The sequence below is a fragment of the Sebastes umbrosus genome, chromosome 20 (genome assembly GCF_015220745.1).
Source record: "Sebastes umbrosus isolate fSebUmb1 chromosome 20, fSebUmb1.pri, whole genome shotgun sequence".
Classification (NCBI taxonomy): Eukaryota; Metazoa; Chordata; class Actinopteri; order Perciformes; family Sebastidae; genus Sebastes; species Sebastes umbrosus.
In genome coordinates this window covers 23,445,847-23,468,835 of record NC_051288.1, presented here as the reverse complement: position 1 = coordinate 23,468,835, position 22,989 = coordinate 23,445,847, and the positions used below count along the sequence as shown (strand labels likewise).

Below are 22,989 nucleotides of genomic sequence, written 5' to 3'. Positions count from 1 at the left end.
TCCACCAGGGGGCGATCCAGATGTTCTTGCTTCACTTTTGGGGAGCTGTCATGTCGTCCATCTTTATATACGGTTCTACCCCTTCAGGGTTTGAACCCTAAAAAACTGCCGTCTCTGTCTCTAATATTCCTACATACACGATTACAAAACTACTCCAGATGTTCCAAAGGGTTGAAAACATGGTTGAAGGTGTATTTCTGCTTCATTTGAACAGACATGGATGTTGGAAATATCTGCATCAGCTATTCCTGTAAGTCAAAAAAAACGGTGACGTCGCTGTAACTAACTCCAATAACCCGTCTGAAGTGCTGCAGCTAAACTGAAGCAACTAAACTTGTATATTTATGTGCTTGTTTGCTCTCACACTGACTTTGTGTGAGTTGTTGTTTTGCTTGTAGAGTGGCCATCTTTAATTTCTGATCTAAAAATATATGAAGTGTAACTCTAAGCACGCACACACACAAGCTCACATACCAGCTGAGTAACAGCAATGATTAACATCTCTAATAACACACACACAGTCCCTGATCTAAATCAGGACGGCCCACAAACCCTTCGCAGTCTTTTATAAACTGTTGTGGTCGTTCCAACGAGTTTTTCCAGGGTTGTAAAGTTAATTAATATGCGATCAGCGAGGATAAAATAAATCTGAAGCATGAGATAACTTCACTATTTATAAGGCAATAACTTATTTACCACATGTTGGCTCATATTTGATGCCAAGTTGTCTCCTTGTTCCAATAATTGATCTGGTGCTTAATCATATGTTTCCAGTGTTGCTTCAAGGCGAAGATCCAAAAATCCGTTGTACGCTTTCATGCCTGTCTTTGGCTTTGACATTTCATTTTCTAAATATAACACAGTTGCTATTTAAAAACACAGAAGCAGGACTGTTAAAAAGAAGGCAACCTATATTTGTCAAATGGAAACTGATCAGTATACTGTCACTAAAATAATCCTCTATTGATGGTTTACATTTGGACTCGAGTTGGACTTAAACCTGCGGTAGGCAGAATGTTTTTGGCATAATTTTGCAAAAAAATGTGGGTGTGTTCTTCTTTCTAATTACATATTTTCACTGTCTTATACTTCAACAGTTTTACAACAAACACTTTATGCCTTTAAATTGACAAACATCATATGTGTGATTAAAGCTTCAGTAAGCAGTATATTTTTGGCATCATTGGGCAACAATTCCATAATAACCTTTCAGTATATTGTAATTCAAGTGTTCTGAGAGATAACTAGACTTCTGCACCTCCTCATGGCTCTGTTTACAGGCTTTAGAAAATCTAGCCCCTAGACTTTGACCAATCACAGGTCATTTCAGAGAGAGAGCGTTCCTATTGGCTGAGCTCCGGTCATGTGACTGGAACTTGGCGTTCCTTCACCAGATTCCACAATGGCGGCAGCGTCACAAACTTTCTCATTTTACAGCTAAACCATGCACTACAAGATGATTCTGGAAACATCTGAGGAGAGAAATAGGCATTAACGTAACATAATATTGATTCAAATTTGATCAGCGCTGCCTAGTTTGACTGTTTGGTCGGAGATCGCGATTGATTGACAGCCGGCTCTCATAGACGGCAGCTGGACAGCAGACCTCAGATCAGCTCTTACTGCTTGTTTTCCTCCGGTCTGTGAAATCTTGCAGATGCCGTTAGAACCACCGGAGGACACAGAGGACATAGGATTTTTTTCAGGATACCTGTTTCATGTACTACTGTCAGGATATAGCGACCGTTTTATAAAAAATAACTTTTTTTAAATCATATTTGCTTCCAAAAAAATGTTTGTCTCTGACTACCGTTCATATATTTCTTCCAAAATAAGGTCCAATGGTTGTCCAAGGGGCGGGGCTTCACCTTCTCTATTGACAGCAAGGAATTTGTGCTATTTAGCAGATAGAGAGAGAAACAAGCAGACAGACAAGACAATATATAAACAAAACAAGCCACAAAATATAAAGATGAATAAATAAAAGAGTTGAGGAGAGCAGTGGGGGCGTGTACCGTTCTGTACGTACTCCTAAAGACGCTGCATACCGGTACAGTTTAGATGTTAGACAACTAACTGAGTCACACACCCACTTACTATTTCTGTCCTGCAGTGAGCTCTAGGTGTCTGTCCCACACACACACACACACACACATGCACACACACAGTGGATAATCCTGTAGCAGGGTGGGTAGGCGGGAGAAAGCCGATCTGTTTGTGTGAGCGCCGGGCTGTGAAAGACAGTGTGAGGAGAGAGAGAGAGAGAGAGAGAGTTGAAGGGAGTCGAAGGAAAAGTTAGTTCAGGGTGCAAATCCTGCAGACTGGACTTGTGACTGAATGAAGTGCTTTAAAGCAGGAGGTGAGTTGTGGCTCGGAGCTTTGGAGGCTGAAATGAAACCCGGAGAATGGGCTGGAATGTCGCCAGATGGGGGTCTGTGTGTGTAAAGTGTGTGAGGGAGAAAGTTTCGGGAGCGGTGGGGGAGGAGGTGCTGTAGCAGCAGGGGGACGAGGGGACAGGAGGGTGAGGCGGGGGTCTCCGGTGCTTTGTGGTTGCTGGAATGCCCTCCTTTTCTTTCTCTTTTTCGTGTCTCCGCCTGCATGCACTTGCTCCCCTCTTTAACTCCTCCTCTCCTGCCATCTCTCTCTTTCAACTTCGCGGTCACCGGTTCATCAGTAGGATCATCGGATCTACAGTAACTCTGAGGGGGGAATAACATGCTGCTTGCTGCTTTCCTGCTAGGCCTGTAACGTATGTCTTTATTTTGAACCGTGAATGATGTTGTTTGCTGTGATGACTTCTGAACATCATTTACATGAATCTGTGACCACTTTATTTAGATATGAAGCTGTTAGACTGCTGCTATTACTGTTGGCTCACTAAACCTTAAAAGTTACTGACAGCAGCACTGTTTGTTGTTTGCAAGCTTTACTGTTAACATTTTTTTGTTTTGTCATCTGGGGGACTGAGACAAAAAGCCTTTAGTGACAGCAAAGACTTTTTGTTTGCGTGTGTTTGTTGGACTACAGCTGAACTGGAAAACAGCCTCTGGGCAGAGGCTGCATTGATCTGTCTGTCTAAAAGAGCTACTCTGTTCTGCACGGATGACAATGACAAGAATCAGATTTATAGAATCAAACAGCAACCTGGTAAATCTGGTCTGTCTGCCTCAGCTAAATGTTGAGGATCTCAGATGAATCAGTGTGTTTTACTCATTCATTCTCTCAGTTTCCTCTAAGAACTGGTCACACACGAGAGAGAAGCAAAAAAAGATGGATTTCTAACCTTTCTTCGGGCCCTGTGTGTTTTCAACCTGCAGGTGACGATGCAATGACGGGGGACACGGACAAATATCTGGCCCCCCAGGACCTGCGGGAGCTGGGGGACGACTCGCTCCCTCAGGAGGGCTACATGGGCTTCAGCGTCGGTGCTCGATCACAGAGGTAAGACCCACCATGACACTATACCCCCCTGTTGATAATCAAGCTTGCAAAGGTAAATGAAGCATTTTGTTATTAATCGTTATGACGTTCAATTATATTTGTCACAAAATGAGAAGATTGTTGATGTTGTTGATGTGTAAAGGCCCGGTCACATGGGCATTTCAAATTTCACAAAAAAAGCTCATGCTAATGGCTGGCAGGGTTCAGCGTCGGTGAACTTTGACGCAAAATTCACACCGTTGACCAACAGAAAACCATCTTGACAGTTGTAGGGAACAGAGAGCCGAAGAGTCCAATATGGAGGAAGCTATTGTAGCTTGTTAGCTGTGTTACACCATCAACTTTCTAACCTCTGATGGAGTATAAACGGCTCCACAAAATAGGACTGGTTTGAAGACAGTCATAAGACCAGGAGTCGATAATACAGATATGTTCAATTCAATTCAATTTATTTTTAGATAGCGTCAAATCCTAACAGAAGTTATCTCGAGACGTTTTTTATGTAGAGCAGGTCTAGACCGTACTCTATAGTTTATAGACCCAACAAGAGATCCCCCAAGAGCATTGCATTGGTATGCGCTGTGGCCAGGAAAAACTCCCTGTTTAGCCGATAGAAATCTACAGTAGAGTAGAACCAGGCTTTGGGCCGGCGGCCATCTGCCACGACCGGTTGGGTTTATATGTCTGTTGAATAAACTGCATGAACTTATTGTCAGTGGTTATCTCGCTAGCTACAGTAGCAAATAGTCCCGCAATTTGACTGTGATCAGCTCATTAAACGTGCCTTATAAGCCTCATACTGTAGATGTGGGTCTGTATGGGCCTACTACGTTGTAAAAGTGAAAGCGAAAACATTAAAGCAACACATTGAACGAAAGTGAATGAAACATTGTGTTTTGAACACAAACAAAACAGCTTCTTTAGGTTTAGGCAACAAAACCAAATAGTTAAGTTTAAGGAAAAAGATTGTGTTTTGACTTAAAATAACTGTTTCAGTGGTGAAACTTAAGATTGTGAACACAAATACGATTGACGTTGTTGGTTTCGCACAGGATGCAAACTCCCTGGGGGTGAAAGTCCTGTGTTTTGTGTCCCATCCATCGCCCCTATATGGAGTTTCACTCTGGCTATACTACAGCGGCTGACTTCTGCTCGTTACTACGGTCGCTGGAGGCCGCTGTCGTCTTCTTTTATTCCTTCTTTCAGTGATCCTCCACGTGAAACCAAGCTTCTACAACCACATATTTAACAAAGATGACTTTCACTGTGCCACTAAAACACAGATCAGGTGGTTGTAGGATTCCTCATTAAAATGGTGTAAAGATAATCACTCATGGTGCAGTTCAAAACAGGAAACTGGCAAAAGAGAGGAAACGTTTTACCAAAGAAGCAAAGTGCAATCTAAGACAGGAAGCGACAGGGTTTATGGAAATTGTCTTTTTTTATTGCAGGCATGTGGTAGACATTTCCACCATGGTCTCCTTTGTTTATGGTAATTACACCAAGGTATCGCAATTAATTTGATGGATACACGGAAGTTTAGACGTGCTGAAGAGTCTGTTTCAAAGCTTAATGAAGCTGTTTCCAGCTTATGAGTAATATCGTATCAAAGATAAAGTCTTTTTTAAATTAATTCTCCAGGAGAAGTGAGATGTCAGTGAAGCTTTACATTATTCTGACCCCCCCGACATACATATTTCCTCTCACCAGTGGGAGGTCATAGTTCGCTTTTTCTGGCTGTTGAACTTTTTTGTTCACACAAATAATATTGACGGACTTGCGTAGTCCTCTGAGGAGGGTTAGGGAGGGGTTATTGAATATCTGAGCAGTGACACACACGGACACTGAGCCACAGGAAATTAGAAACATGTTCGATTCATGGCCTTGAGCCCCGGGTTACATCAACACACACTGTTTGAGTGGGGTGGGATGTGTGTTTATGTGTTAGTGTGAATTAGTTTAACACATTTGCTGGTCCGCTGTAGGAATGGGTTCAAATCTCTTCCAGTTCAGTCAATTTAGGAAGTGAATTATCTACAGAAGTCACTATTAGTGAGCTGAAAGAAAGTTCACGTCATATATGTTGTTGTGTTTTTTCAGTCATTATTGAACATCACAAAAAGCAAACGATGCATACCCAATATAAAGTTGTGACGTGGCAAGAGCTATTTGGTCCAGAGGTAGTTTTATCCCACTGTAAAATAAGGTTTTAAGGTTTTATTTTAATGATATCCTCAATGTTCCTCAACATAGAACCACAAGAGTCTCCTGGAAAACTTAATGATACGAGAGGTTTATGTTTTGGCCATTAGTTTCTTCTTAATTTGCCAGAGGCATGAATAAGAGATGCAGTTAATGGAGACCATTTCCATGGATGCTGAATTTATTGAGTGTAATCTTGAACTCAGTTTGACATTAGCAGCACAAGCAATATCATTTTAAGCTCTGTGACTGGATATCTCTTACTGAAATGCTCCTCGGGAGTCGTAGTTCACTTTTCACCTTAAAAGAACAGCGTGTAGCTTTTAGGGGGATCTATTGGCAGAAATTGAATATAATATTAATAAGTATTAATACGTCCACTGCAGCCAAAAACAATCAATTGAATGTAGATTTAAATTCCTGCGTGTACCTTTTGAGTTTTTAGCGAATAACCAGATGTGTTTTAATGCAGTTGCTCATCATTTGTTCTGATGATTCAACCAAGAGTTTCATACCAATGCGAGCCTGGGAAGTGTCCATAATGTCACATACAGTGACATTATCTATGCAGAAATTTGAAGGAGACTTTTACATCTGGAACCCTGGACACCTGAAATAACTCCTCCCTCCTCACAACTCTGTAATAAATCTTTGAAATTAGTATACATGTGGGGACACTGAGATGAAGCTGCTCTGATTTTAGTCTGAAAAGTAGGAGTTTATAAGTGAATTAGTGGTCAATTGTACATTTGCATATAAGTTTCAGTCAGTCCGTCAGTCAGTGAGTCAGTCAGCATCCGGCATCATTCTACCAACCTGGCTTTTCTCCTCTCTGCATCTCTCTCTCCACTCCTCCGTTTGTTCATGATCTTTTATTCTCTCCTCATGTGCGTTCTTAATGTTAGTCCCAAAGTCAGGTAAGACTGAAGGCATGACGAGCCCCCCCCCCTACACCTCCCCCAACCCTCCCATTTCACCCCTTTCCCTCCCCTGACACCCCCAGACTCGAGGCTACCCTGTGGTCCAGTGTAATACATATTTACTGTGTATGTTTGACTACTAACGTAATGATTTTTTTACCAGTTTTTTTTATGTTTTTACTGACATCAGGCAGTGTGTTATGTACTGTGGTGTGATCTTATCTTCTGTTCGCTGCTTGTAAGAGAATAGTTGTGTTTGCTTTTGTGTTTTGACTGCGGTTTCTGTATCATTGATGCCTGAGTCTTTGTGGGTCAGCCATAAAGGTAGAGCTTTGCATCATTTTGGTTTTCTGTGTGGAGTTTTCCTTCATCGAGCTTCCAGGGACCTGAACTGATGTATCTGTGGGCAAAAGCTGTTGCCTTCATCAGTTTAGTGTCATGTAATGGAAAATGCTGTCAAGCACTGTTGCTCTTCAGAAAGATATGTACATTTCATATAAAATGTACATAAAAAACGCTTTAATGACTTTAAGAAATTAATTTATATTTCTTTAGAAAAAAAAAAAGCTGGATTGAATTTTATGTTTTGGCAACAACGGATTATATTATATTTAAATGTTTACATATTATATTTTATATTTTTTAATTTAAAATGTATTATAAATTAATTCAATTTTGTGCTGCTAATTATTTTTATTTATTTATTCATTCATTTATTTATTTAATAGATGTACAACACAAGCCTGAATTTGTAATTGAGTAGATGTATTACAAAGACATTTGTTAGATTACAACTATTACTTCTAAATATCATTTGTATTGTATCTTTTCCTGACATAGAAGCCAAGAGCGCTATTTTTTATCTCCTTATCACGGGATAATTTATGGAAGATTTAAAATGCCTAAATTAAAACAAATCAAACAAACAAACAAAGTTGTTATATGCATTTACTGTGCTATAATTAAATGAAAAACACATGTTAAAAAGACAATTATTTAGCTTTTTGTCTTTAATAACTGAATTAATTGAATAAACGTAAATGCCGATAAAGTGAAGAGGTGTATTGCAGAGAGAGAGAGAGAGAGAGATCAGCATAGACCTGCCAATACTAAATAATAAAAGCACTGTCATTAGTTCATGATTAGATTAGATTTGAAATTGAAACACAAAATAAAAAACAAACTGTCAATCACAGCTCGGGGATGGGACCATGGGTGGAGGTTATCATCGCTGACATTAGCTGATGGAAGCTGATATTTTAATTTAAGCATTTTAAATCTTCCATAATAATAATTAAATCTGCTTTTCTTCTACGTTAACAATAAAAGCAGAATCACAGAGTTACATTCTTCTGTGAAGATTCAGTTATAGTCTTGTCCTTAAATAAGGAAGACAGATTTGAGTGACATGATAAAATAATTTCGTTATCTCACGCTAACAAGATAACGGGTTTATTATGTCGTTATCTTGAAAACCTAATCTTTTGTTTTCTCGAGATAATAACCCTTTTATCACAAGGAAATTACTTTATTATCCAGAGAAAGCGAAATACTTTTGCAATCGTCAGATTAAAAAAAAATAAAAAAATTGCAGCCACGGTCTTTCTCTGCTTCCATAGCTTTGTCATCTCAGCATTAGAGTTGTTGTGTGTTTTTGTACGGCCTAATTAGTTCATTAATACATCGGTTTACTTGCGTAGAGTGAGTAGCGCTGTTGTAATTGCGGTTGAGGCGTTGCAGGCAAACATTCATCACATGTCATTGCTCAGGAATGCTTTTTATTTGCCTCATAAAAGTCTCTGAAGCAAACAACATCACACCGTACCATCACTGGCAAATGTATTGGGACAGAAATGTAAACTTTTGACCAATTTACACTTTAATATGAGAGAAAAAAAAATAATACTGCAGCTTATTTTTCATCATGACTGTCAATACCAGCTTCCTGTCCTACTGTGTCCATTGTCCATCATATAGTAATCTGCTTCATCTGCTTCCCTCAGGCTTTTAGGGCATTCAAATTGTGTGTTGGCATGGTGTGAATAGCCCAGTCAATAAGACTGAAGAGGCTAAAAAAGGAACTACTTTTTTTTTTTTTTGCACATTCACCATTCAAGATGTATTTTATTTGGAAAATCAGCATTTGCATCTGTGTTTCTACAGAGTTTAGTTTGATGGTTTTTGTTGCCTCGGACACATTAGTATCCTTTGCACACTCAGCCACTTCTCTCTAGCTCTGGTGTTTTGGAAACACTTGAATTCCCTCTTGAAGAGCGTCCTTTCTTTCCTTGTGGTTGTTGTTGTTGTCACTGGTGGCATACAGTCAGGTTCCTGGAAGCTGCATGCATTTAATGTGTTTATGTTTGTTTTTTTCTGTTCACTTTCATACCCCCCCCTTACACCCCTCCAACTCCTCCTCCTCCTCCTCCTCACCTCTCCATCATTGTGACTGTTGTCTTGGTAATCCTACGGCAACCACACCAAGCCTGCGTTCCTTCAGTTCTGATAGGTCCAACACGCTGAACCGGAGCTCGTTCACGCGGGACAGCATGATGATAGAGGAGATGCTGGCGCCCAATAAGGAGATGGTACGTACTAGGTGTTTCTTTTCTCTCTCTCCGTCAGTAATCCACAAGTCTTTAATTTAACGAGAGACGCAGTTCTGTCTCCAAATGTGCCAAGCTGTCTTGGTGCTCTGCCAGGCTGTCCACCAATCCTCTTACACCTGAGTTGGTGTTGACATAAAGACGACCTTCCCGTTACATTTCACTGAAAGAGGAAATGAGATTAGCGGTTAGTGCTGCTATCTAAGAGGGATTATTGTGATGGCCCACTTTTTTTAAGGGTGCAGCAAAATGGCTTTTAAAGTAAAGTGGAAATTCAGTTATTGAAGAAAAATCCCACAAGCAACAAGACAACACGACTCTTTCACCAGCAGGTCTGACATCAGTAAACTTGTACCTCCTTGTGAATCAGAGTTTTATTAAATGAAAGATTATTTTTGCTAGAAACGTGTTTATAAGCATCATGATTGAAATGAATTTCTCCTCATCTTCTCATTAGTATCAGTTCATGATTCAAATTGAAGGTTTGGCTGAAGCCTCTTGTTTAGGTAGTGATGGTAGTTCCTTAAAAACTAGAAAATGTGCCCAGCAATAGAAGCACAAAACAAGATCAACTATTGTTTATTTAAATTTACAATGGCATTGCTAAAATGATACTTGAGTTTTGTTGCTGATACAAAAACATATAAACTTATTTTTTGGAGTATAAACATGTTTTTTAAATTTAATAAAATATGTCAAACTTCTCCATGCAACAATGTTAAACGGGTACAAATAACCAAAGATGAAATGTTAAATAGGCTATTGCAACCCACAAATAGGGCAATCAGACAACCAAATACTTATTATATGTATTTTGTGTCTGTGTTTTTTAACCATAAAATGACAGCTTTCATCAATTTCATCAAGTCCAAAGCTATTTTCCCCAGCCGAACTTAATCAAAAGTAGCCCAATCGGGTGGAAACTGGTAACACTAACAGTACACTGGTACTAACAGTGACTAATGAATTAAGCTTCATATGTAAAATCATTGGAGCGCCCCTTTATGCTCGACCACGAAAGCCTCTGAGAATGAAGATGTTGAATCATTTTCAGTTTAAAAGAAATGAGACAGACCTGGAGTCATGAAGATGCTCTAATGCTATTTTTGCCTGTAAATGTGTGACAGATGATGCTACTACAGTGAGACGCACAATGCAGTATTTAATGCAGTAGTTTGAAGAGTAACATGATGATACGATGTGTGAATGTAACAGCTGCTAAATAACAGCTCGTCTCCTCTCACGCTGCTCCAGATGCTCTGTAAGGAAAGGTCTTTCATTGTAGAGAAACACAATAAGGTAGACGCTCAAGTGCATGTGACAGTATGTCATTCAGACTGTATTACCATTTGTTATACTTAGTATGATATTATTTTGTTCAGTTATGCCATCATCAGTTATGTTCAGTTGTTTCCATGCACAGCTCATCTTATAGCATGTATATATTCACCATTTTCTCTTCATTGTGTTAAAGTGGACTGTCTATTCTTTTATCTATGTGTTGGTGATGAATAATTAGACACTATGATACCACTCTGCTACCACATCCAAATTGGATTCCTTCCATATTTATTGTGGGATTGATTAAGAGTAAGATTTTATTTCACAACACTTCATACAGTGTCGGGTTTTATGGGGTTTTGTTCTCATTAACGGTTCTGATGTTGGTTTCTGTCGTTGTTACCCTCCGTAAAACAGTGATTTTTCAGTTAAAAGTGTATTATTCTGTTTACTGGATGTCTAGATAAGGTTTTTAAAATGCTGGTGTCTTACTGAAAGCTCCAGATTTTCTTTTTTTTTAATAACAGCTGCCAAAGTCTCCCATGTGTGGAAATCATTTTATGACTCAGCCATAAATCCTGCGAGTTGTACTAGTAGTCCTTCCCCAGAGGAGGTGTCATCTTGTTATATCATAGCTCACTGCTGGCCCTTAAAGGGAAACATAGCGAGCCCTCAGCAGATTTATGTGGCGGTACTCGTCTGTTCTCATATTGGATGATAAATTTCAGCCATCAGGAAATTATAGGAACTTTTTATTGCCACACTTTAGATTTTCTTGTTAGAGAAAGATTTCTATAAATCCTCTATAAGACCTCACCAACACAGGCTTCATTTTTTCTCATGGTTATTTAAATGCATGACTTCATGACAGAAAGCTGTACATTATGATCTGATTTCTTCACTATACTGAAGATGCACACACTCTCATGCATTACAATGACCTTGTCGTCTCCTCCGCAGCATTTGGCGGTGGCTAAAGACTTTGACAACGACTCTCTGAGGAGATACAGCTGGACCGCAGACGCACTGGATAACGTCAACCTCGTCTCCTCACCGATACACTCCGGGTAAGCACGTCTTGAACGGATGAGTGGTTAAAGAAGGACACAAGACACGTGTGCTTGTCTTTGTTTCCACCTCCCTGTTTATTATATTATCTGTCTGTCTTCCCTTCTCATTTTCTTCCCCCTCGAGAAAACGGCTCCTATACCTGCAGCGGTTTCTCTTCACCCTCTCTGATTGTCTGTTGGTGATTTTAAAGCTAATCTGTTAGCAAAAGTTGCACTTCCCTCATTTCCGTAATTACTGTATAAATAACACGGTACCAAACTTGTAAAAACAGAAACTGATGAGACTTGGCTCTAGTTTCTCTGTCTAACCAAATCCAAAAAATCTGAGCATTGCTCGCCTGATAATGCAAAAGGGTTAATCATTGGCCTCGCAGCAGCAGATCCACCTGTGAACTGTGGAAATGAAGGAGCTGTAATTTAAAGCAAAAGTTTGACATTGTTGGAAATACACTAACTCGTTTTCTGGCGGAGCGTTAGATAAGAAGATTGATATCCCTCTCATAGCTGTCCGGTAAATAAGATGATGAAAAAAAGTGAAGCTACAGCTAAGAGATGGTTAGCTTAGCTTAGCACAAAGACTGGAGACGGGGGGAAACAGCTAGCCTTGCTAAAATCTGCCTACCGACACCTCTAAAGTACAAACAACAATTCCTGTTTTGGTGCTAAGATAACAGCTGCTGACTGTGGCCTTATATTTAATCAGGAGGCAACCTCCAGGTCTGAAAAGTGAAGCCAATGCTGAAGTGCCTTAAACTTGCATTCTTTCTAACAGCCAGCAGGGGGCGACTCCTCTGGTTGCAAAAAGAAGTCTGATTGTATAGAAGTCTATGAGGAAATGAGCCTACTTCTCACTTGATTTATTACCTCAGTAAACATTGTAAACATGAGTTTATGGTCTCAATCGCTAGTTTCAAGTCTTCTTCAATACAGCATGATGTTCATTTAGTACATTATGATTCTATTTAGAGTCAAATAGACCATAAAGCAGGGGATGCTTTAGGGCGTGGCTACCTTGTGTTTGACAGGTCGGTACCACGGCGTTGTCCGGTCTGGGTGTTGTCCGTGAACTTTAACCCTTTCACAGTGTGTTTTCAGTTCATCAAAGTTAATTATAACCTTTACGGTCACCTAAAAATGTCTTATTCAGTGTTCGGTTGAACTTAGCTCCACCCTCTCGTGTCACTTCTGGTTGCAAAAAAACAAGATGACGTCCACTTCATATATACTACAGTCTATGGGTTTAACAGACAGACATGAGATTGGCATCAACTCCTCATCTAACTCTCCGCCAGAAAGCGAATAAGCGTCTCTCCCAAAATGTGGAACCTTTAAAGGACTCCTTGTTAATCGTCTTCTCAGTGGTGTTTCCAATGACAAAGCTCTGTTGTTGACCTGTCACTCCTGCGTTGCTTTGTCGTCCATCTTGCAGTTTTTCCTCTCCGCTCCCGCAGTACGACAGCAGGTGATTGACTGTGATTGGTTGCCCTCTTTTTATCACCACCTCCTTCCTTGTTTGTTGTTACTTGCCGTTTTTTCCCTGGTGACATCACACCCTCCCCTCTCTGTTCACTCATAACATCTGTGTTTGTTCTCCTCCTCACACATGAACTGTGTTGTTACAGACTTGGATTTTTTTACCTTTCCTTTTTGTTTGGAGGAAATCTTTGTGAGTCTCTAAACTGATCTGAATGAGTTTGTGTTTGACTGATGTAGACTTAATCTTTCAGTGTTTCCGCCAGAAAAGTTGTTACTTTTCACTCGCGAACTCCGACCAAACGGTCAAACTAGGCAGCGTTGATCAAATATGAATCAATATTCTGTTACTGTAATGCCTATTTGTCGCCTCAAATGTTTTCAGAAACATCTTGTTGTGCACGGTTTAGCTGTAAAATGAGAAAGTTTGTGACCCGGCAGCATTTTAAAGCCTGAAAACAGAACCATGAGGAATGCAGAAGTCTAGTTTTCTCTCAGAGCACTTGAATTACAATATGCTAAAAGGTTATTATGGGATTTTTGCCCAGTGATGCCAAAAACTTTCTGCCTACTGAAGCTTTAAAGGAGTTTGCTACTTGTAATAACACATTTTAGCTTAAAAAACATCTTAAAAATACATAAATCCCCAATGCTTAGGCCCCGGCTTACAAAGCACTGGCAGAAACCCTGTCTTTAGTTACAGCTGGTTCCAAATGTTTTTACATTTTCCAACTCTGTGACAGTCGATCAGTTAGAAATAGATTCAGGTCATTAACAGTCATTAATCGGTTATATATCAGTTAAAGACAGTCTTCAGTTCAAGATGAATATATTGCAACTACAGATAACATGTGTGTTAGTTCATGTATTTTATAGTCTGTGAGCGAATCTTTACATTCGCTTGAGACTTGCAAAAATGACATTTATATGTACACCATTTCCTCAAAAAGCATATAAACTAACATTACATCTTGTTCACCAAATTGCATGGTGTGGATCTATATGTGTGTGTGTGTGTGTGAGTGTTATGTGATGAGTTACACACAGGACCACACTACTGTGTACCTTCTAATATGGATCAAACACAGGTTGCAGTTGAGGCTCCTGTGTTGGCATCTTGGCTAATTCATCCACACAAAATAACTAAAGAATATTCATTTGCTTGAAATGGATGTTTGAGGAAGTTGGTGTTTCCTAATTGTAACCACCACTTTACTTTTTTAAAGCGCAGCCATGGCCAACACAGAAAACTCTTTACATTTCGTTATCTCCCTTCTCTAATCGGCTCACACTTTGTGTGTGTTTTGAAGATCACAGCATGAGAAGGGACTTCACCTCAACTAAAGCTCTTCTCTCGCCATCAATACTGATGTCAAATTGATGTGTATTTTATTTCTTATCCCATTCCTTTTCTATATCCTTTCCTCTCTTTATCTCCCAACATGCTACTCTTTCGTTCTTGTCTTTGCACTCTCTGCTTCACTGTCTCCCATCACTCTTTGTCTCTTCCACCTCTCCTCTTCCTTTTCTTCGCTCTCCGTCAGGTTCCTGGTCAGCTTCATGGTCGACGCCAGGGGCGGCTCCATGAGAGGAAGTCGTCACAACGGCATGCGCATCATCATCCCGCCCAGGAAGTGCACAGCGCCCACCAGGATCACCTGTCGGCTGGTCAAGAGACACAAACTGGCGTCGCCTCCTCCGATGGTGGAAGGAGAAGGCCTGGCCAGCCGACTGGTGGAGGTCGGTCCGGCCGGAGCTCAGTTCCTCGGGTAAGACCTGATGTTTCTTTTTAAACCTCGCCAGTATTGACGCCGTTTGCTTAATTGCTTATTTTTCTGCACTTCTGTTCGGTGACTTGACATCTCCTTCCTTCTGCTTCTTGCCATCGCCATCTCCAGCCATCTGCGTTTATATTTGAACGTGTGAATGAATGTATGTGCATGTTTAGGTGGAATACCTGCCGTTTAATTTGCAGTTAAAGTGTAATTGTTGCCGTGTGCTCACCCTCAAGCATTCAGTCCAGCTTTGGCAAAGTAAAGGCAACATCACTAACAGATGTACACTGTGTAAATGTGTAAATTGTGGGGAGAAAAAAAGAAGTAAATATGTGGACATGTTTCAGTTTTATATTCATTAAAACTTTGTCAGGAAATGTCAAAACCAGCGGAAATTCAAAAATTTGGCTCAACTGAACGGAAAGGCTTTGATTACCTGTTAATGTGTCCAATTACAGTAAATACCACAAAACAAAATGCAGCATACACGTCTGCATGTTTGATAAAGACGGTTCTGAATTTGAGATCAGCTGTACGTAGCAGGGCATCATAGAACACTTCATTCAAACTGGACAGAAACAAAATAAAAGTCACCTAAACCGTCGTCGTTACTCTTTCCAACAATCACTGAGTGTGCTTTGGTCGAACTCAACGGTAATTTCACTGAGTTTAATGTGAAAAAACACTGAATCCACTGTTGCCTCCCCCACAACCCGCTCTCTCTCTGTCTCTCTGCTCGAAGAAGGAAGAAGCCGGGGTCATCAACGCGTCATCAGTTACACTGCGCTTGTGTTAAACCCTGTTGTCTTAATGCTCAGGCTGATCGGAATCCTTAAAAAAAATCCCGAAGCCCGATCATGATTCGGATCGCCACCAAAATCAAATGTGTTGTTCATTGTGCCACACCCCACCCCTCCAAAAAATGTCATTCAAATCCACCGCAGACTTTTGTAGTGATCCTGGTAACGGACAAACAAACAAACCAACAAACAAACCAACGCTGGTGAAAACATAACCTCCTTCCTAGGCCTTCGGCCTTGACGGAGGTAATACCAGCTGAGAGGCTTTGGTTGCATCTGGTTGCTATGATACGGAATATCCGTAAAGTAAAAATGTCCACACAAGGTTGAGTATGTGAAATATGCGGCGCTCCCCTTGCAAAGAATTTAAAAAAGAAAAAATGTGAACATAGAGTTTGTGGCAGTTGCTTGCCATCCCCTGCAGTTGGCTTGTCAATAGTGCGGTACTGCAATATTGCAGTTATTGCGACAGCCCTATTTCTACAATGCAGTATTACTACTTTAGATTCTTATTTTCAGTTAGCAACTAAATGCATCAACATCAGATCCAAACAATACACCGTGTATTCACCAACCAGAGACTGATATTGTGAGTGAGTAGTTGCCGTTACTGATGTCACTGATGCATACTGGACAGGAGAGACATGAATCTTATTACTGATACGACTCAGTGTGCTTTTACTGACTTTGCAAGTGTGTTTTGTACGTGGGTGTGCGTGTGTGTTTCACTATCTTGCGGACGCAGTAAACTACATCTTCCCAGAAAGCTGCCAGCCCTTAATGAAGGCGAGAGCCTGGTTAGTCCAGTGCTTCAGCTGGGACCCAGAGGAACTAGATTTGTTGGGTAGGAACCAAACATAGCATCCCCCCCTCCTCCCTGCTCCTCTCCCTCCTGTTCCTCCCACCTCCTCCCCCCGAGGAAACGACATGAGCGAGGCTGATTCATGCTGATGGATATGATTATTTTACCCATCTCTGTTGATTTGTTAGGACACAGCATTACTACTATATGGTTGCCATGTAGTTTTGGGAAGAAATCAATGACATAGTGAACCTTTTTGAAGGGAGGACAACTAGTTACTACTTATATAAAGTTAGTTGTATGATGGGTCCACCACAGCAAAGTGGATTTGTTTTAGCCTCAGGGAGAGACATTAGGATTTTTATTTTATATTTCAGATTTAAAAATTCTTCCTAAAACTACACGATAGAACTTTAAATCCATTACGGTTCCTTTCATTTAGAGACCATTGTATTTTATTTTATTTCAGAAGCTTTCAGTTGGCTTTTGATGTCACTGAAAGTAAAGGTTTTGATTGGCTGTTTGGACTGCGCTTGTTGGGCATGAGCCTTTTTCCCTCCTCAAGGCGAGCATCATCCTGCTTCCCATGACCGCTGTTACTTTATTTCACCTTTTAAGATCAGTTTGATGTCATCCCACAGTATTTATGTGTAATTTATTTCCAGAGAGAGTAGTAGAAAGAGTCTGGTTGAGATCCATACTGTGAAACTGCAGGGCTACAGCTCAACTTAGAAGGGTTGTTTCATTATGCTTATTATAAGCAATAAATACACTGTGTTTCGGCGGGTATGAGACTCTTGAATCTTGATTATATTATGACAGTTTGTCACAATAACTTTTCTCCTCTCTGAGTACTTCAGGCTTTTCTTCATAAAAATTTAAATTATAATATTTAACTGCACTTATAAAACTTCTATTCTCATATTCGTGACTGAATAAGCAACAACCAAAGTTGCTGTTGTTCTTTTGACAGTGGCGTCACCATGGCAACATAAGCAAACGGCACAATTGACTTCTGATTCGTGATTGGTGCACGGAAACACGTGACATCGCCTCCGCCAGATTTCTTGGCAAAAAAAACTTAAAAAGTAACTTAAAATGTATTTATAAAGTAAATTTACCCAAATACTGTACTTAAGTATAATTTTAAAATACTTTAATTGAGTATTTCCTTTTTCTGGCAAATATTGTACTTTTTTTCACCATTTATTTAATAATTTCTTTAATATTATCACCCACAAAATGATGATGTAGTCCTATAGATTAAGACACAATTCACAAGCTACCCAGCAGATAAAGTAATACAAATTTGCTCCACCTTTACCAACATCAAAATTATGTACACATTAATGCATCACTAATTATAATCACATAATATAGATTTTTTCTGAAAAGGGCCCCTCTACATAAAGAGTAGTTTTACTTTTAAATTTTTTTTTTTTAAGTATATTTTGATGCAAATACTTTGGTACTTTTACTTAAGAGCTTTAACTGGACTTGTACTTGTAACAGAGTATTTCTACATAAGAGGTCTGAGTACTTCTTCCCACGACTATAAACTCTGACGGCTTGTGTACTTTTGCTTACAACCTGGATTCATCTATAACTTTGCCAGTAAATACTAGTGTGTTCATGTAGGAGTTTATCACTGATAGGGGATGATCAATGAATATAGTTCCTCTCTGTCTGTCGTTTTATACTCTCTACTCTGAGGGGAAATTGTCCTCAGACTAGAGCAGGCCTATGTTCATCCTCCTCTCTTGTGTTGCCATCATGCCTTGTTTGAATAAGGGCTGTGCAGCTTTCTCCCGTCTCCCCTCGTTCCATTTCATGCGTTTCTTGTCGAGTCGAGTCACGCCAAGCGATGACATGCACCCCATCGAACTGCAGCACGGCCATGACGGCTATCATCACGAAGCAACGCTGTCATCAGCTGAACCAAAGTTCATTCATACCTGCACAGTATGTCTCTGACACCAACGTCCTTCAATGTTCATATTTCACTTCATTTGAATGAATGCCACCTGTACTAGCGTTAACCCCCTGCCTATGCTTAAAGAGACGCTGTACATCATCAGAAAGAACTAAAACTCTATTTTCTTGGTTTACCCGTTACCTGCCATTTCAGTCTTAAATGAATAAGATATGATTGATTAAACCATACTCCCTGTACCTTATTACCAGGCCGGTGATAGTGGAGATCCCTCATTTTGGCTCGATGCGCGGCCAGGAGAGAGAGTTGATCCTGCTGCGCAGCGAGAACGGAGAATCCTGGAAGGAGCATCTGTACGACTTTAAGACTGACGACCTCAGTCAGCTCCTCAGTGGGATGGATGAAGGTGAAGCAAACGCTTTGACTTTTTTTTCTTTAATTATTTGGTCAATACCTCGTCGTCTTGTGGCACCCAGGCAAGTTTGTATATTTAAACTAAAAGGATACATGCCTGGAAGTGTTCTTAAAGCCCCTATGTGTAGAATTATATGTGGTTACATCATTATTATTATTATTTATATATTTCCCTTCCCTGTAGAACTGGACAGCCCTGATGATCTGGAGAGGAAGAGAATCTGCCGCATCATCACCAAGGACTTCCCACAGTACTTTGCTGTCGTGTCTCGAATCAGGCAGGAGACCAATCAGATGGGACCAGAGGGCGGGACTCTGTGCAGCCGGAGCGTCCCGTTGGTTCAAGCTTCCTTCCCCGAGGGGGCGTTAACCAAGAAGATCAAAGTTGGACTGCAGGTGAGTTTAGAGACGTCTGTTGTTTGTTTGTGGCCACAGTGGCATAAGCTATAAAACAAAACCTACACACATTAAACACACATCACCGATCTCTTGTCTCCCAGGCCCAGCCGGTACCCGACGACTATGTGAAGAAAACCCTCGGTAACCGGGCAACCTTCAGCCCCATCGTTACCGTGGAGCCCAGAAGAAGGAAGTTCCATAAGCCCATCACCATGACAATCCCAGTCCCGCCGCTCTCAGGGGAGGGGCTCACCAATGGCTACAAAGGAGACTGTACGCCATGTCTCCGCCTCCTCTGTAGCATTACAGGTGTGTGTGTGTCTTTAGTGCATCTTGGGCTTTTAATATGTCGCTGTAATATGTTCCCTGTACATTAAACGTCCTACATATCTACCAGGTGGTACGTCCCCAGCACAGTGGGAAGACATCACTGGCACAACTCCTCTCACCTTCGTCAATGACTGCGTCTCCTTCACCACTAATGTTTCTGCCAGGTGAGACGCACCACCTGCTCATGTGTTACACTGAAGTTATCCTGAATAATCTGTTGCATTTGTCTCTGTGTCTTGAAATGTTGATCATTTTATTTGTCGTCTGTGCAGGTTCTGGTTAGCAGACTGCCACCAGATCCCGGAGACGGTGGGCTTGGCCATGCAGCTGTACAGGGAGCTCATCTGCGTGCCCTACATGGCCAAGTTTGTGGTGTTTGCTAAGACGAACGACCCCGTGGAGTCCAGACTGAGGTGCTTCTGTATGACGGACGACAAGGTGGATAAGACCCTGGAGCAGCAGGAGAACTTCGAGGAGGTGGCCAGGAGCAAAGACATAGAGGTATTTCATTATTCTCTATTCTGTTCCTGTCAGAAGGCGAGATTTAGGGATGTTGAAGCATAATCCAAAATAAATTTGTCATCAAACCCCATTTAGGGCATTAATAGGTTATCACAGCAGTTATTTATGTAGGGCAAAAGGAAGTTGAAAGATTTGGAAGAGTACTTTTGAAAAATCTGTAACAAGAGTGATACATTTTGTTGTTGTTATGTGTTGTTCTTACCGACGTGATGTGCTCTCTCAGGTTCTGGAGGGCAGGCCCATCTATGTGGACTGCTATGGAAACGTGGCTCCTCTGACTAAAGGTGGTCAGCAGTTAGTTCTTAACTTCTACGCCTTCAAGGAGAACCGTTTGCCCTTCTGTGTCAAGGTACTGCATACACTCTATCATCCCCACTGCGTACAACAACCTCCTTCTCAAGATCTATAAATCAACGTGACACAAAACTTGTTGAAAGTTACTAAAATTACACCAAAGCTGTCATTCCCGAGTACAAAAGGGCACAAGACAAAATGCTGGAGAAAAGCAGCAGCAGCCGGTATACTGTTGTTGCTGTTAAGTTCTGTACTAACCCATCATTGTTACCGTTACCCAGCACCCAGTGAACCCAGTCCACCGGGTCTGACCTAGTTCCCTTTGTCACTGATAGATAACGTCATGTTATTGATTGACCCATTAACCTCGTGTTCTTCATAATCAATACTCTTGCATCATTTGGTGAAAACTATTCTTGCTGCGTGTGAACTAGATCAAGCTCCACTTTATCACAACTAATTAGAGCAACAGTTGCATGTGTATAACATTACATGCAAATATGGCTCTTCCATCAGTCTATGCTGCTGTCAAGTGCTGAAATATATGATCGTATTAAAGGGACTATTTGTAAGATTCAGAAATGCTTGTTAACAGCGACACCTGTGGCCATGAAATCAACAGAAGTCAGCGTCGGGCTCGCGCTTGTTCGCTCTAAATATACCTGAACGAGCATCGCTCAAAACAGTGAGGCGACACACGTCAGCTAAAACCACAATATCACTCTATATTTCACCTGCTTGGCAGTAATGTTAGCTGACCAGACGAAGGTCTCTCCATGAACATGATTTAGATCTGATCCTAGTGTTGGCTTTTCCTGCCTAAGTGGGACTCTGCAGCGTGTCTCCCTGCTCCCTGAGGAGACACCGGCACCCGGTCAGTAACGAGAAGACAACGTAACTCGCTGCAGAGCTCCGTCACTTCACAAGACACGGAAAACCTCTGTTGGTCTGGAGGAGCTGCAGCAGTTATTTCTGCACAAACGTCCCCTGTGCATTCACTAGATATTCTCAGAGCTAAACTAACTCTTCTGCAGTGTGGAGTGAGCACACATTCACGTCTAGAGGTGGAGCGAGCTGAACAAGAACGCACGCGCTGTCTGTGTGAAGGCGAGCAGGCAGAGGAGGAGGGTACAGCGGCCACACGCGAACGCGCATATGCGAGCGCGCATGTGTGCCGACCCGCTACATTTATACGCTTACAGAGTTACAAACAGTCCCTTTAACATAAAGTACGCACATTTGCACACATGCGGAAAAAATCAACCTCATGTGTATGGTGTACACATTGAAGTACATCAACTACTACCTTTATAAAGGAACAAGGTACATAAAGAAGCAATGTTCTCTCTCTAGGTGAGAGATCCCAGCCAGGAGCCCTGCGGCCGTCTTACGTTCCTCAAAGAGTGTAAGACCATGAAAGGCGTTCCACAGACCGCCGTGTGCAACCTGAACATCACACTTCCTGCAGTGAAAAAGGTAAGGTAGCGTGAACTCACCATTCTCTGTTTTCACCTCCATAACCATACTCGTGGTTAGGGTACTTTTCGGCCCCAATTAACACACTGATAGATGAAAGACAGAGAAAGACTTTGGCCAAACTGCCGCCAACTGTGTCTTTTATCTGTTTAAAAGCTTCTCTCTGTGTAAATCGGTTATCTATGCAGTGGATTCTTGTCATTGGCTGTTTTCATTTTGATTTGGATGACATGCTTTTGGCTGAGGGCTTTTAGTGCAAAAGGCTTTTTTTTCTGATTATCAGGCTGGCTTTTTGTGGCTTGAGTTCATGTGCTGTTTTTGCTGCTGAGTGTTGGCGCTTTATACTTTTTATTTTGGTGTTTGTTTCGTCTGTGTTTCTGTTTGTTTGCTTAAGTGGCTTCTGGAGCTTCTGTCAATCACTCCTTTTTCACACCCTGATGTTTCTTTTCCCCCCCTGCTTTCCATTATGTTACTCCCCCCTGTTTCTGCAATGCATCTTGGGAACCAGGAAATGGAGTCAGATGCCGAGGATGAGGTAAAACCACACCCTCCCCACCATTTGCTGCCGTCTGCGCTAGATCTATAGCGGCTCCTGCTTCATCATAGCATTATTCTTTCCGCTTGTACAAGGACAATACGAGCTTTCCTTGTTCAAAGCAACCTTTAGCTGCATGATATATTGTAGATATGGAAAAAACGATTTGTTTTATGTCCAATCTTTATCCCTTCCGCTCTACAGTATGTGATACAAGTGGGCTTTGGAGTATAGATGTACTTACAGTGTCCTTAAGTTAAGATTTAACCGTTAGTAACATTACTTTAAAACTGATTATTTGCACTTTTAAGTACTTATAATGTAGACTTTGTACTTCTCATGACTAACGTAAGCTAATTTGGCTAGCTTGGCATAGTTACACTTATTGTTAGTTGTATTAAAATAGAGGATTGGAGTGCAGTAAATTAGTCGCTGTATTACTTAACTGTTAAATATGGGCTTTGTTTTTATGTTAATACCAACTAATGCAGACTATTGGGTTTGCTTTAATTTGACGTTTATAATGTCCAAATGTTGGTCATTTGGCAGCACCACACAATGTAGGGTGACCTAGAACTAATAGGTTTTTGTGTTGTTTGCTATTGTTGCAGACTGAAAAGCCAGAGCGACGTCATACCTTTGCATCCCTAGCCTTACGTAAGCGCTACAGCTATCTGGCCGAGCCTGCACTGAGTGAGTTTTGACATTTTCACTAA

General features: G+C 41.0%; 1 protein-coding gene across 1 annotated transcript in view; it reads left to right on the top strand.

The window, feature by feature from the left end:
- The window catches only part of LOC119479425 (ankyrin-3-like), a 116,390-nt gene that overhangs the window by 65,099 nt on the left and 28,302 nt on the right, over window positions 1-22,989 (top strand). Inside the window, 14 exon segments of the mRNA XM_037755006.1 lie at window positions 3,318-3,441; window positions 9,049-9,151; window positions 11,411-11,517; window positions 14,538-14,762; window positions 16,314-16,412; window positions 18,555-18,709; window positions 18,902-19,113; window positions 19,218-19,425; window positions 19,514-19,610; window positions 19,719-19,947; window positions 20,192-20,317; window positions 21,616-21,738; window positions 22,247-22,273; window positions 22,885-22,966. Of these exon segments, the coding sequence (XP_037610934.1) occupies window positions 3,318-3,441; window positions 9,049-9,151; window positions 11,411-11,517; window positions 14,538-14,762; window positions 16,314-16,412; window positions 18,555-18,709; window positions 18,902-19,113; window positions 19,218-19,425; window positions 19,514-19,610; window positions 19,719-19,947; window positions 20,192-20,317; window positions 21,616-21,738; window positions 22,247-22,273; window positions 22,885-22,966 (1,917 nt within the window).